We start from the raw sequence: 14,610 nt of genomic DNA, 5'->3' as shown, positions 1-14,610 counted from the left end.
CTCTCTCTCTCTCTCTCTCTCTCTCTCTCTCTCTGCCAGAATAGCTCTTCTAAGAGATAGATAGATAGATGAATCTCACATAATGCCACAATTTTAAGCTCAGATAAGAAAATGGATGTTTAGTGTCATCATCAATGATATGACTTCATAGTCACCTCATTTCCCTGAACATTTTCTTTCAGTGCTTAATTTTGTTACCTCTTCATATCAAACTTGTTTTATCGACTCTAAAATAGAACTCTTCTATGTGTCACATTTTTTTACATAAAAATGAATGCTTATTAAATATTGTTATGAATGCAGAGATTTTTGTGTGTAATATAGACAGATGCTGAGGTGTATGGACAGATAGTGAAGATGTTGATAGTAGAGGAGTATCACCAGGAATTAGCCAGGTAAAAAGGTGTGCGGACATCAAATCTAGACTGGATTTATGGGGCTGCACAGATAAAGCCAACTTTAGGCATGGCTCTGGCTCTATGGCGGTGGCTCCTCCACACATACTGTGTTCTATTAAACAGAAACTGCCTGAGAGAGACATGACCAGGCAAGATCCTTTAAGCTTTCTAAACTGTGTTAAAATAGGAGAGGGGAGGTAGCCCTAGGCAGAGCTATGCAAGCAGGCCAGCTCCTCCCCTCTTCCCTGTCTGAAACTCCTTGTGTCCTGGAGACTCCTTGACCCCATTTGGTGGCTGAATTGCCCAGCTCTCCCTTCACTCTTTCCCTCCCAACCTTTTCAAATCTAAACAATCTCATTGTCCTTAACCTTGAATGCCTTCCTAGGTGGCTTGGCATTGTACAGAGAAGCCACTGGTAGTGGCTGAATGGTTTCTCCTTACTTTTTTACATTTTGAAAATAAAAGCATTTTTAATTGGATTTAGTGTATATTCATTGTTTTGCTTGAATTGCTTTGTTAAAAAGAAATCTCTAGCCCTAGCAAGTTTTGCTCAGTGGATAGAGTATCAGCCTGTGGACTGAAGGTCCCGGGTTCAATTCCAGTCAAGGCCACATGCATGGATTGCGGGCTCGATCCCCAGTGGGGGGCTTGCAGGAGGCAGCCAATCAATGATTCTCTGTCATCATTCATGTCTCTGTCTCTCTTTCCCTCTCCCTTTTTCTCTGAAATCAATAAAAATATATTAAAAAATAAATAAGTCTCTAGGAATTTGCAATCTCATGGTAAATATATTCACCCTGTGTTCATTTACACACATGTGCACAGGCAGACTTAAACACTTTTTTGGCTACCTCTCTGTTTTTAGATGAAAACTTCTAGAAGGCATGGACAGGGTTAAGATTCTCAATATATTTTGCCTCAAAACATCCAGTACTCAGTGAGAGGGCATGGCAGTGATTCTCAAGGGCAGGTTGGAGGAGAGGAAAGGGTGCGTGCACCTTCTGGTCTCAGTGTGCACCCATGACCCCTCAGGTTGAATCTTAGTCTCTACGGGGTTTGCTCCTAACCCCTCCCCCCGCACCACCACCTCAGGTCACAGTCGGTAATCATTTTTGCACTTATTATAATATTTTTGAAGTACATATCTTTTCTGCCCTTTACAAGTGATGCACTTTGGGAAACATCTCTCTGCCTCTTAGCTGTGTGGTGGTGTCTGTTACAAAGTGTCCAAAATATCTGGAGTATCGTTATTTTTAAAAAATCATTGTCACCCTGCCTCAGTTGGTTGGGTGTTGTCCAGTGCACTGAAAGTTTGCCAGTTTGATTCCGGGTCAGGACACATGCCCAGATTGCAGGCTCAGTCCCCTGGTAGGGGGCATGCAGGAGGTAGCCGATCGACGTTTCTCTCTCTCTCTCTCTCTCTCTCTCTCTCAAAAATCAATAAAATAAATAAATTAAAAATCATTGTCTAGAATACACACACACACACACATTATGTATTTTTAAGTTGATAGAATTTATAACCCCTCAGGCATCCGTTGATATTCATCTAAGAAACAATCCAGCGCTTTGTCTAAATCAGTGGTCTTCACACTGTACTGTGGTTGGCCAGGCAGGACACTGTAACTGGAGCATGTGTACCTGGACCAGGTTCAGACTTCTCAGACCTCCTGAGCTCACTCACAGCAGCCTCTTCAGCTTTAGTATGGCTCTGCTTCTTTCTGTCTCTGTCATGCATCCTGATAATCACCTACTGACTTGTATTATCATTTAGCCCCTTCATTTTGTAACCTTGATTTTACACTCTCAGAGATTAGAGTTTTTATTTATTACACTCTCAATAAATTCTAGTCAAAATCTTTCCATAGAAGTCTTCTGACCCCTCCCCAAGAAGCCACGGAATCAGCCTATCCAGGCTGCCAGTCACTTCATCTCTCCGTTCAGTCTTGAAACGTTGTTGAGAATAGAATTAGCTAATGCAAGAGAGCACTTGGGGAAGTGATATGGGTAACTATTTTCATGTGAGATGGTATTATTGTTTACACCTAAGACTAGCTCTGAGAATTATCAAGGGTGTTTTTGGTTTTGTTTTTGGTGGTGTTGTTTTTTATAGGGAAAAACTATTTTTGTCAGCTCAAAAAGAAAGGTTAAATAACAGTTTTGCTTCTAATTGGGATGACTGCTACTAAAAGTGTACTTACGATGTTTCTTTTTAAAAATATGTAATTACAGATGGGATACACCCCACTCCACGTGGGTTGCCACTATGGAAACAACAAGATTGTTAATTTCCTGCTCCAGCATTCTGCAAAAGTTAATGCCAAAACAAAGGTAAACTCCTTTTCTCCTTTGTATCCACCGAAATCATTGATTGTGTCTGAGGAAATGAGTCATTTCTTCCACCTTCCTTCTACAGAATGGGTATACGCCATTGCATCAAGCAGCTCAACAAGGACATACACATATAATCAACGTCTTGCTTCAGAACAATGCCTCCCCCAATGAACTCACTGTGGTAAGAGCCGAGGGCCAGCTAGGGAAAGGCAGATCGGCTCGGGCACTAGGATCTTCTCACATTTTTCATTGTGCACCACAGTTGTTTTTCTTTCCTTTCATGCATAGGCATGAGCAAGCATTCAGCAGAATGAAGGGAAAAGGACAATACTAGTAATTATGTTGTTGTGAGCTGTCCAGAGGGAGAGTTGCGATTCGTGTTTCACACTCAAAAACTGCTGATTGCCTTGCCCCCTGGTGGGAAGTACATAAGAAGAAGAAATATGCGTTTGTTTCCTTGATTCGTTAGGACATTAAGGACCTCTTGGATTCAGTCTGTAGCAGCTGAGACTCTGCTGTAAGAGTAGGAACAGGTTAGGTGGGTTTCCTGCAAAGTATGTCTGATGAAACTGTTTTGCACGTGGCAATGGAATAGGCTGTGGAGACACTGGTCTTAGGATTTGTACGGGTGAGACAGGTGCACACATAGAGGCACTGAGACGCGTGGAATTCCTGGCTAATTCCTTGTTCCCGTTTCCCTCTTGCCAGAATGGGAACACTGCCCTCGCCATTGCCCGCAGGCTTGGCTACATCTCAGTGGTGGACACATTGAAGGTCGTGACGGAGGAGACCATTACCACGACGGTGAGTGTTCGACGCCGGGCCTGGCTACCTTAGGACAGTAGATGTTTTAAGACGTTTCTCAGACAGTAGATCTTTCCTGGGCTTTGCAGAGATGAAGCCTCTTTCCTCTGTTCGTAGACTACGAGCCATGTTTCCAGAGGTTGTCACCTCATTGTTGGCACTTTAGCATAGCAAAACTCTCATCTCTGATATTAAGAAAACTTGAAAACACTAAAAATACCCCTTTAAAAGTTGCATTCGGAGCTATAGAGTTTGTCATTCCATATAAAGCTAAATGTATTTATTTGTTTGTTTGGCTATTTTTTAGAAGTTTGAATGAGATGTAGACAAATGTTTTAGCATCCTTCTTCAGCAATTTAAGAAAATGGAGCATTCTGAGTTGGTTCTTTGACATTTTTTAAACTCACAAATGATTAATAGATACATTGTTAGCATTATTATAAAAATGAGATTGTTATAACATGAAACATTAGAGATAGGCTCAAATTGATTTTTACCACCACTTTCACTTGTCTTCTATTCACCTATTGGATTTTCATAGGGAAAACAGTAGCTGCTTTATTAAAATTTTAAGTGAATCTTTACTAGGAGGCCTTATTTAGCAGATATTTCTTTACAAACTGCGGCAGGATTTGGTAACTTTGGAATCAAGAGCGGATATTGCACCCTATCAGAGGCTTATTTGAATAATTCCTGACCACATGACTCAACACAAGGCCTGGCATTGACTCTGTACGTGGTAAATTTAAGACTCTGGAATACTTGGACTTACTACCTCTGCCTCCTTTTCTCATCTGTCACCTTCCGTCCTGAAAGAAGGCACAGTTCGCATCTGCAGACAGTTTGTATACACAGGGCTTCATAGAAAACACAGAAGTTGTTCTGGCCAGTGTGGCTCTGTTGGTTGGCTGTCATCCTGTGCAACAAAAGGGTTGCCAGTTCAATTCCTGGTCAGGGCCTGTGTCCAGGTTGCTGGCTTGATCCCCAGTAAGGGGTGTGCCGGAGGCGACCAATAGATGTTTCTCTCTCACATGGATTTTTCCCGAGGTTTCTTGCTCGCTCTCTCTTTTCCTCTCTCTCTCAAATCAATTTTAAAAAAAACATACACACACATTGGTTGAGGTGCTCTTTAGCAATATGTAAATTTGGTTATTTGACTATCTACATACTTTAGAAACTAAATAATAAGCCTGATAATTACAAGAGAGAAGTTTGATAATGGGTGAAAAAGAAAACAATAGCTTGAATGGAGTAGCATGATGGTTATCAACCATGGCACATTTCTTTCTTTCTTTCTTTTTACTGAATTTATTGGTGTGGCATTGTTAATAAAATTATATAGGTTTCAGGTGTACAATTCTACAATACATCATCTGTATATTGTATTGTGTATTTACCACCTCAAGTCAGGTCTCCTTCCATATCCATTTATCCCCCCGACCTTTATCTTCTTCCAGATTCCCATATGTTGCTTTCACATACCTCTTGAGTGTTTCGTTATCTGATTATCTATTATTAAATTCTCAAGAAAAGAATTTAAACAAATAATGTAATATCCTTAATTTTATAGACATCTCATGTAGCTCTTTCTAGGGTGGGGAATGAGAGGGAGGAGGACAAGGTAGTAAACAATGGCCAGCTGTCACCATGCTAGATGTGAAGTCACTGCAGCAAAATCAGGGTGTCTCAAAAAATGTATAGACGCTGAAACAGCTAATAGCTCAATTTTGAAAATGAAATGTATTTTAATGAACACTGACTTTATACTTATTCAAAGTGTGTGTATACATTTTTCTGGAACACCCTATATATAAGACTTCTACTTCAATGTTAGAGAATGGAAACTCCTAGAACAGTTCAAAATCCAATCTAATTTGATTGAATGTAAATGACTTTGTCACCCATTCAGAAAGTTCCACGTGCTTTCTTGATACCAGAAAAGCTATAGGAGAAAATAAAGTTACAGGCAGAGAAAGTCAGCCTCAGGAAATCTTCTGAAAGGTGGATATCAAGGCTCAGATTCCTAATGAAGGACACACCGCATTTGGGGCCAAAGCCATTTCACACTCAGCCTCATCAGCCTAGTTGGTTTCTGCCTCAGAGAGAAGACAGGACTCATGCTCACAGGAAAGATTCAGTTGGCCTAATGGGAGAAATGGGGCTTTGACTAAATGGAGTTCTCACACTGATTAGAAAAGACGCCATCCCAGTCCCTAAGACTCAGCCCAGCTCTGGTATGTGAGACTGTATTTCAAGCTGAGACACCACCCTGTCAGCCCTGCTGCAGCAGTTACATGTGATCCAGTTTACAGGAGGATCGACGCCATTCAGGGTGGAGTCTGACCTTAAACTCCCTAAACACAGCGCTGTCTTCACCAGAGGTAGACCTTCACACAGCCAGTTACTGGGGCCCCATTGTTCCAGAAGCAGACTTTAGTTTTTAAAAATGCCTTTTTAAAAGAAAGCTGCCTTCCATAGGAGCACTGTGTAAGATGTGGCAATTCTGAGAAAGGTGCAGCAAGGGAAACTGACTATATGGAAGCTGGTATGCAGAGATATGAATGAAGGTGTTTGTGTTGTTGAAAATACTCAATTCCCTGAGTAGTAATGAGCAGAATAAATCTATTACTCAGCTCTGTTTCCCTTTTTTTAAATTAGTGAATGCTTATGTTCAATCTTTTCTTTTTAAATATATTTTTATTGATTTCCAAGAGGAAGGGAGAGGGAGAGAGAGATGGAAACATCAATGATGAGTGAGAATCATTAATCAGCTGCCTCCTGCACACCCCATACTAGGGATTGAGCCTGCAACCGGGGCATGTGCCCTGACCTGGAATCGAATTGTGACCTCCTGGTTCATAGGTGGATGTTCAACCACTGAGCCACGCCAGCAAGCCAGATCTATGATTCGAATTCCATTCTCTTATAAAGGGAACCAGGGCTCCTCGGAGAAATGGCTGGATCCAGCTAGAACTAGGGTAGGAAATATACAAATGAGCTGGGAACATCTGGTAGTGCCAAAAAATAATAATAATAAGGAAATATCCCCCCCTCCACCCCAAATAAACAAGTAAATAAGTACACACACGAAAATGATGGGGACATGTCAAAGGGACACAGGAATCAATGGAAAGAGTCCCCAGTGCTGAAAGCTGCAACAGTTTGAGCAAAAATGTAAAAAAGCAGTACTGGGGTATAGTGCAAAGTATCAAATAAATAGCCCTGAGTCCATTCTGGTAAGTAAGTGACTGGATAAGTAGGGAAGAAGAGACACATTTCTCAGGCAAAAGAACTCTAATTTTTGAGCCTACACATGCTGACGGGGTGGATATACTAGTAATTCCCCGCTGCTAAAGCCTGGGTTGAGCATAGTGACTTCCTTCCGAAGAAAACAGCGTGGACGGGGCAGAGGGAATAGAGTGACTTTGCATGGAGATGCCAGGCACGCACTGCGTCAGCCCTGTGAGGAAGGCTAACGTCAACACCACCCAGTCATATTGATGGTATGTGATAAAAATGGCACTCGACCTCTGTGGTCTTCCTCTCCAAACCATATTACCTCAGTCTAATCATGAGGAAAACATGAGACAAATTCCAGTAAAGAGACATTCCACAAAACACCTGATCAGTTGGCCTCAAAACTGTCAAAATCATTAATAACAAGGAAAGTCTGAGAAAGTCACAGACACGAGGAGAAATGACAACCAAAGATAATGTGGTATCCTGATTGGGATCCTAAAACAGAATTAGGTGGAAATTTTAAAAAATCTGAATATAGACTTTAATGAATAATAGTGTCTTCATATTGGTTCATTAATTGTAATAAATGTACCATTAATTTTAATAATGTAAGATGTTAATAATAGGGGAAACTTGGTGAACTCTCTATACTATCTTTACAATATTTCTGTAAATCTAAAACTGTTCCAAAATAAAAACCTTATTTATAAAAATGTTTAAGTTCAGTGTTACATGCTGGAAGAGATATGAATGAAGGTGTTTAAATTCTATTGTTGAAAATACTCAATTCCCTGAGTAGTAATGAGCAGAATACATCTATCACTCAGATCTGTTTCCCTTTTTTTAAATTAGTGAATGCTTATGTTCAATCTTTTCAAGACAACACAGATAGTGTTTCTTAATTAGTGAATGCTTATGTTCAATCTTTTCAAATACAACACAGATAGTGCTGTATTTCAACATGATAATTGAGGACAGGGTGTGCAGTCACATTTACCAAGAATTGGTAAGAACTACAAGAAGCTGGGGATTTTACCCTTTCTGAGTTTTAACGGTGTAGTTTTTATTTCAATTGCCTTATTTAAATGTGTACCTTCCTTTGTTTCATAGTCTTTCATGTGCTCAGAGTTAAAAGAGGACTCTTTGAAACTAAAACATTAAGTCATTGAGATTTTCTAACAAGTAATGCTGTCGGTGTATTTGGATGGATACAGTCTCTATAGGTCAAAAGTTAGCAGAGCAAGTAAGAGATTCAGCAGGGCTTTTGCCTACACTATACCATTCTCTGATATTTTTGTAGAGGTTAAAATGACCTTGTAAATGCATTACCTCTAAAATATTTTTCATATATATATATATATATATATATATTCATTAAATTATGTACTTTATGCAATCTTAATATTGATTTATTCTAGAAATTAAGATGACACAGGGAAGACAAAATAAATGGCTGGCTTGATAAGTAGTGAAGACACATATTTCTTGCCATTCATTTGGTTTATCTTCAGCCAAGACATTTATTTAGTAGGATGAGGCAGCAGATTCATCAGACCAGGAAAAAGTACAGGCGATCTCTCTCTCCTCTTCCTTTGAAAAGCCTTACTAGGGATTTCAACCTTTTAAGCTGGTGTGCTTTGTCCCTAAAGTTGTTTCACCTTGTGTTTGTTCTCAGCTGTGTATATGGTCAGGACCTTAGAGTTACTGGGGGACATCGTGATGTCATTTTATACGTGGCGGCTTTAGGATAAGCAACACATAAGCCAACTAATAATAAGCCAACTAATTTAGAAAGAAAGAAAGAGTCTTGTTAAAACATGCACTGTCCTCACTCTGAAGTCACTGCTTTTTTGTTGTTGTTGTTACCAGACTGTCACAGAGAAGCACAAAATGAATGTTCCAGAAACAATGAATGAAGTTCTTGATATGTCTGATGACGAAGGTATGAGAACCTCCTTTGAGTTCATAATAATTAAGTGACTGTGTATTTGTTTTTTTACCCTTTCTGAGTTTTAACGGTGTAGTTTTTATTTCAATTGCCTTATTTAAATGTGTACCTTCCTTTGTTCCGTAGTCTTTCATGTGCTCAGAGTTAAAAGAGGACTCTTTGAAACTAAAACATTAAGTCATTGAGATTTTCTAACAAGTAATGCTGTCGGTGTATTTGGATGGATACAGTCTCTATAGGTCAAAAGTTATCAGAGCAAGGAAGAGATTCAGCAGGGCCTTTGCCTACACTATACCGTTCTCTGATATTTTTGTAGAGGTTAAAATGACCTTGTAAATGCATCTCTAAAATATAAAGCCAACGCCCCTGAAATGCTCAGTGATGGCGAATATATCTCAGATGTTGAAGAAGGTATTTGCAATTTTTTATTGTGATGACACTTAACTACCATCTTTATCTTCCATTTCTTATCTTTGAAATGTAACACTTCCTTGAGTTACTAACTTTTCATTTTATCTTGAGATTATTAATTTATGTGTCATTTAAACAGCACATATTTGGCGTTACTGATTGTCTTCTTTTAATCTCTCTGAATCAGTTCTTGAACCCGTTTTCCAGCTTAAAAATACAAGTCTCGCTAATTACCTGGATTCGTCTCTTTCTATTTGTTTCTATTAAGCAGGAAATTGATGTTTTTATTGTTTACATCTGAAAATCTTGAAAGGGAAAACTGATTAAAACTTATAGCTAAAATATTTTTAAATAAGCAAGAGAAAGTCTCTTTATAGGTAAGGAATCAGTTTCCCATTCTAAGATTTTCCCTACGCTTTTTAGCAAAAGCACCTTTTGATCTTGGACTAATAATGAAAACTCAACCTGAACAAAATTACTTTCAAAATATAAATTTTCAATATTGATTTCATGAAAGAAATAAAAATATAAATGATTATAGTTATACTTCATGTGCTTAAAAGAAACGATTTGTCTTCTGTCTTATTTAAAAATCAATATTTGACCAGGCCAAAATGTATAGATTATATTACTTACTGACATCTTTAAAAGGCTCTGGGAAACTAGCATTTTTACCATGAATATTATAAAGATGGCAAGTCATGGAGTTTTGCTGTAATAATTAAACATTTACTTATATAATGTATGTTATGTTTAGGTTTCTTTCTTGCACCATTTGACTTTCCAAAACTACATTCCATTTATTGCTCCCTCCATTTGCCATCTTGCATGTAGTATTTTTCTCTTGAATCAGTCTTGGTGTTGCTAGTCTTTCTCTGCCTTTAGGTAACTTCCTCATTTTAATTATTGTTCCTTCTTTGATTTGTACAAATTTAATTGGAAATGTAAATAGTGGAAAAATCTACCTGATCCAAAGTCACTTGAACTGTTTGGTGTACAATGGCTGCCCAGTGTTAGTCTGTGGTGGGGACCGCACACCCAGAGGACTAATTCTTGGTGGTCATTAAGGACTTCGAAAGACATGTCTCATTGTTTGTAAATGTTGTTTGGATAAATATTAAAGGGTTTACTCATTTTTCTTTCTTTTCCTCTAAAACATCAGCTATATGTTTATGTCCCCAAATAGGTAATATTTGTATCATCTTTAGTAATATGCTTTCCTGTCATATTATATTTCAATGCCTTCTAATGCCACATTTTCAGAGTAATTTCTGGCAGGCAGGAGAAACAAGAAAAATGATATTCTCACATAGATCTGTGCACAGGCAGCCCATGATATCAAAAGTAAGTTTTTCTAATGAAATTATTATGAAATATAATATGACAATCACAGACCTAAAAATTTGCTAGTTTTTAACATACTATCCCAAAATAGCCTCACTGATGAGAAGCCACGTTTGAATGGACTATATAATTTGCCTTATCCATGTAGATAACTAACCAAATAATTTCAAAAAAGGAGAAATTTTGCATCTCTTCATTTGAAGATTCTTGATCTAGTGGTTTAACTAGAAATGACAATCATTTCCTTAAGATGTATCTCAGTTTGGGAATTTGAAATTAATAAGAAAATTTTAATTCTCATTTTATCCATCTTCCCTTAAACACGTTGGGGTATGTGCGGGGACTGTGGGAGTCAAATGGCTTGTGATTTCATAATGTCGTAGAATTTAATGTCAAAAGGTTTTCCTTAAAAGTCACAATCTGAACAACAACCATCTAGTGCTGGAATTACCTCCATAGAACCCTCTGCTTAGGAGTTTCTCTTCCTAATGCCCCAAATGATAGGAATTCCCCAGTTTCCAAACTGCCTGTTCCACTATGAATAGCTCAGACTTTAAAATTTCTTCTTTATTGAGTATTCTGCAGCTTCCACTCATTGATCCGGGCTCTTGATATATCTGGCACTATTTAGAACAAAATCTGCCTCTTCTATGTGACAATCCTGTCAATATTTAAAAACAGTTCTCATATTTCTTCTTGGGTTTTTTTCTCAGGGCATGTTATCACCACTTCCTTCCACTGTCCCTCACTGTCATACTCAATCTCCTGTGACATTTCAATGTGCCTCAGGGAAAGCCATCTCGATTGAGGTGGCCTGAACTAAACACAATATTCTACATGTGGTGTGACCCCAGCAGACTGTAGAAGAGTTATTGCTTTGTCCCTGGATGATATTAAAAATCTATTATTAAAGATTAAGATACCTTTGAGATTGTAATATACATGTAATTTGAGTCATATTAATATTACTGTCAGCTAAAGTCCCTAAATTTTGCTTATATGAGCTCCAGTAAGCCACATTTTCCCTATCATATAATACATCATATTTTTTTTTTTTTGCTGCGGAAATTAGCACTTCTATAATTACTCCAAATCCCAAAACAAGTCATTTAGAAATGTTAATTCTGAAAGGTCTCTACAATCTTAATGATAATTTTTACTTCTGACTCACTTGCCTGACAGTTTGGCCAGAACTTCACCACTTTCATTGGATTAGGGGCTGCCTGTCCAGTAAGCCCGAGGAACTGTGGCAAATGTTTATTTCCTCGAAACCACATGTTGTGAAAATGTCTCTCTACAAGCTCTAGTAAGAGATCATTATGCTGGTAACCCAGTGTGCCAACGATATCAGCAGCTTTTTAAAGCCAATAAAAATAATAGAAGTATATGCTGTCAGTTTTTCTCAAGAAAGAAAAGATGAATGGATGTGTAAAATGGGAAAATATAATTGTCATTTTAAATTATAAAAACTGAGTAAAATATTAACAGAACAGTGGTCTCTCTTCTTTCTTCTTTGATTTCTCCTCTTTCTTAGGTCCACTTTGAGAAATTAGTATAGGGGAAAGAATGTTGGGGTTACTTTCTCAAAAAAAGGAAAACAAGTCTAGACAATGTTATCAGTCAATGACTCCGGGAACAATGGAGTCAAGTTACAGAGTAGAACAAAGGATGAAGCAGAGCCCAGGAGGAAAAGGCTATAAAGCAACCTTATCTAAGGCCGGTTGTTAAGCCCAGTCATTACACAGGTAGGGGTAACAGAGCTCCTCTGTTTACAAGGGCTAGACAAGGTCACAAGTATCTTAATGCCCTCCTGTCTTCTTTCCCAGAAAATATGTTACATACATTAAAATGAATATACATACAACATTAATATCTTGATTCTAGTGCCAGTTAGATTCTTATGTTTTACAATTCAGCTTGTAATTCAAAAAAAAGAAAAGAAGGGAGAGAGAGAGAAGGAAGAGGGTGGGAGGAAGGAAGGGGGAAAATAAGAGAGAAAAATAAAGAAAGAGAAAGGGAAGAGAGGGAGAAAGAAAATTGAAATTAAGGTTTAAATTGTCTCAGTTGAACACTGCTTTTTTTTTTTTTTTAAACTATCAGAGGAACATTGCACATGGCAGGCTGGCTCTCGAGCAGCCATGCCTCAGCTTCCTCCGGTGTTTGCTTTTTGTGCAAGTCTGGTGTGCCCTCGGGTGCCACCAACACAGCACGGCTCCAAGACTGCAGGTTGAACACTGCTTTTAAATGATAGATTCCTACAAAATGTATTTTTGTAAAACTTTTCAAAATCTATAAAATGTTATTTCAGTTTTCATAATTCTACTGGGTTGAGTAGCAGGTATAAAGAACTATAGATGGGACATAAGAGAAATGGAATTAAGCCATGAAAAGTAAAACCCAAAGAGGCGGCTCTGTGAAATGTGACTCTACTGAACAGATTTATGAGACAACTGGGTGAGCAAACTTGCTGGGAGGAATTACTTAATTCTCAGGTACTTACCAATTGGATAGAGCTGCAAAATCTCTTCAGGACCAAGTGCAGATACTAAATACTAAAATTAAAAGACTCTAAATACACATGTGGTAGAAGTTATTATCAAGTAGGTATGGGTTTGAGATATGATAAAGTAATAAAATTCCATCCTACATTAGAGTGGCATGAGGGATGAGGAGAGTCATGCTCAGCTCACCTTGGTGCCAAGTTCAGTGCCCAGTAGAAGCCACAGCAAATTAAAATCCACAGATTTCAAAGACCGGAAAGGGCTGGGTCAGTTTCATGTAGCCCATGCTCTCCATTATGCTGATGAGGGAGCAACGCCCAAATACATGTTGAGTGGCTTGTCCAACCAGGTGATACCCTGGTCTGGCAGAGCTAGACAAGGAGACAGATCTGACTGTCTGTGGTTTTAGATGATCTCTTTCCCTGATACTCTAACATGATCTGTTTTCTTGTCTATAGGACCCAAGAATGAATTTTTAAACTTCTTTTTGTTTAATTTTTATTTATTGACTTGAGAGAGAGAGAGGGAGAGAGAGAGAGAGAGAGAGAGAGAGGAGATACAAAGGGAGAGAGAGAGAAAAAAACAATGATTTGGTGTCCCACTTATTTTCTTGTATGTGCCCTGACCAGGGATTAAAGCCACAACCGTGGCATATTGGGACAATGCTCTAGCTGACTGACCTACCAGGCCAGTGCTATTTTTAAACTCCTTTTAAAAAAAAAAAGTGTATAGGAAAGGGAATAAATAATGCTTTTCAAAATTATCACAAGGTAATAAGAATTATTTTTTCAAGGCCTTAATGAGACTATAATAGAAATATTATCCCTTCGTCTGGCCTTCTTGGCCAAAGAAACATGCCGACCAAGGTGCAAGGTCGAGCAAAAGAAATATAAACATGATTTAGAATACACTTTAAGAACCAAAAGCAAGTCATTTTAGTAAATATATACCCAAGTATCCTCAGGGGAGAACAACTAGAATTTTACTTGGCACAATCTGAAACTCAAAAAAGTAGGAGAAATTACTTTGGGGAATATTGAAGCTGGATGTCAAGAAAGGCACCAGGAAAGTACCCTTCAGGACCTCTCCTGCCTGGGACTGACCTGCTATCCTAATCTTGACATCCCAATAGCTACATCAGACTCTTATGGTTTTAGTTTTCTAGGTCTGAAAAGAAGCCTTGGAGATTAGCTTGCCCCAGGTGGTTCAAGGGAGTGGTGGTTGTTATGCAGAAATTGTTCTTCACCTGAAATGTTATCGTTGTACAAATACCTCTTAAATTATCTAGCCCTTTGCTTGATATTTCTCTGCTCATGACTGACCTTTCAAATAGACATTACATAATTGCATGCCACTCTTAGCGATAAAGTCAGAATGACTTTATTCTCTGTGGTAGCCCCAGAACTTAGTACAGTGTCTGGCACACAGCAAATCTTCAATACATGTTGGATGAGGTGCATCAAAGTAGAAGGGGACTCAAGGGAAGGCTAGGGTTACAGATTTCTGGAAACAGGCAGAACGGAGAAAATTTGCCTGCCATGTTCTTTTTTCCTTCCACTAAACCCCTTCCCATTGAGACAGGCCTAGGCTATGTATTGAGTTGATAGACAGCTTTGTAATGACTTCCCCC

General features: G+C 38.5%; 1 protein-coding gene across 10 annotated transcripts in view; it reads left to right on the top strand.

Moving 5' to 3' along the window:
* The window catches only part of ANK3 (ankyrin 3, node of Ranvier (ankyrin G)), a 465,310-nt gene that overhangs the window by 344,737 nt on the left and 105,963 nt on the right, over positions 1–14,610 (top strand). For all 10 annotated transcript variants that reach the window (XM_014538720.1, XM_014538719.1, XM_014538725.1 and 7 more), the window contains 5 exons: positions 2,631–2,729; positions 2,815–2,913; positions 3,441–3,536; positions 8,646–8,720; positions 9,075–9,135. In XM_014538720.1, coding sequence (XP_014394206.1) covers positions 2,631–2,729; positions 2,815–2,913; positions 3,441–3,536; positions 8,646–8,720; positions 9,075–9,135 — 430 coding nt within the window. The remainder of the gene's footprint in view (positions 1–2,630; positions 2,730–2,814; positions 2,914–3,440; positions 3,537–8,645; positions 8,721–9,074; positions 9,136–14,610) is intronic.

The sequence above is a fragment of the Myotis brandtii genome, unplaced genomic scaffold (genome assembly GCF_000412655.1).
Source record: "Myotis brandtii unplaced genomic scaffold, ASM41265v1 scaffold196, whole genome shotgun sequence".
NCBI classification, from domain to species: domain Eukaryota; kingdom Metazoa; phylum Chordata; class Mammalia; order Chiroptera; family Vespertilionidae; genus Myotis; species Myotis brandtii.
This window is presented reverse-complemented; position numbering and strand designations above follow the sequence as displayed.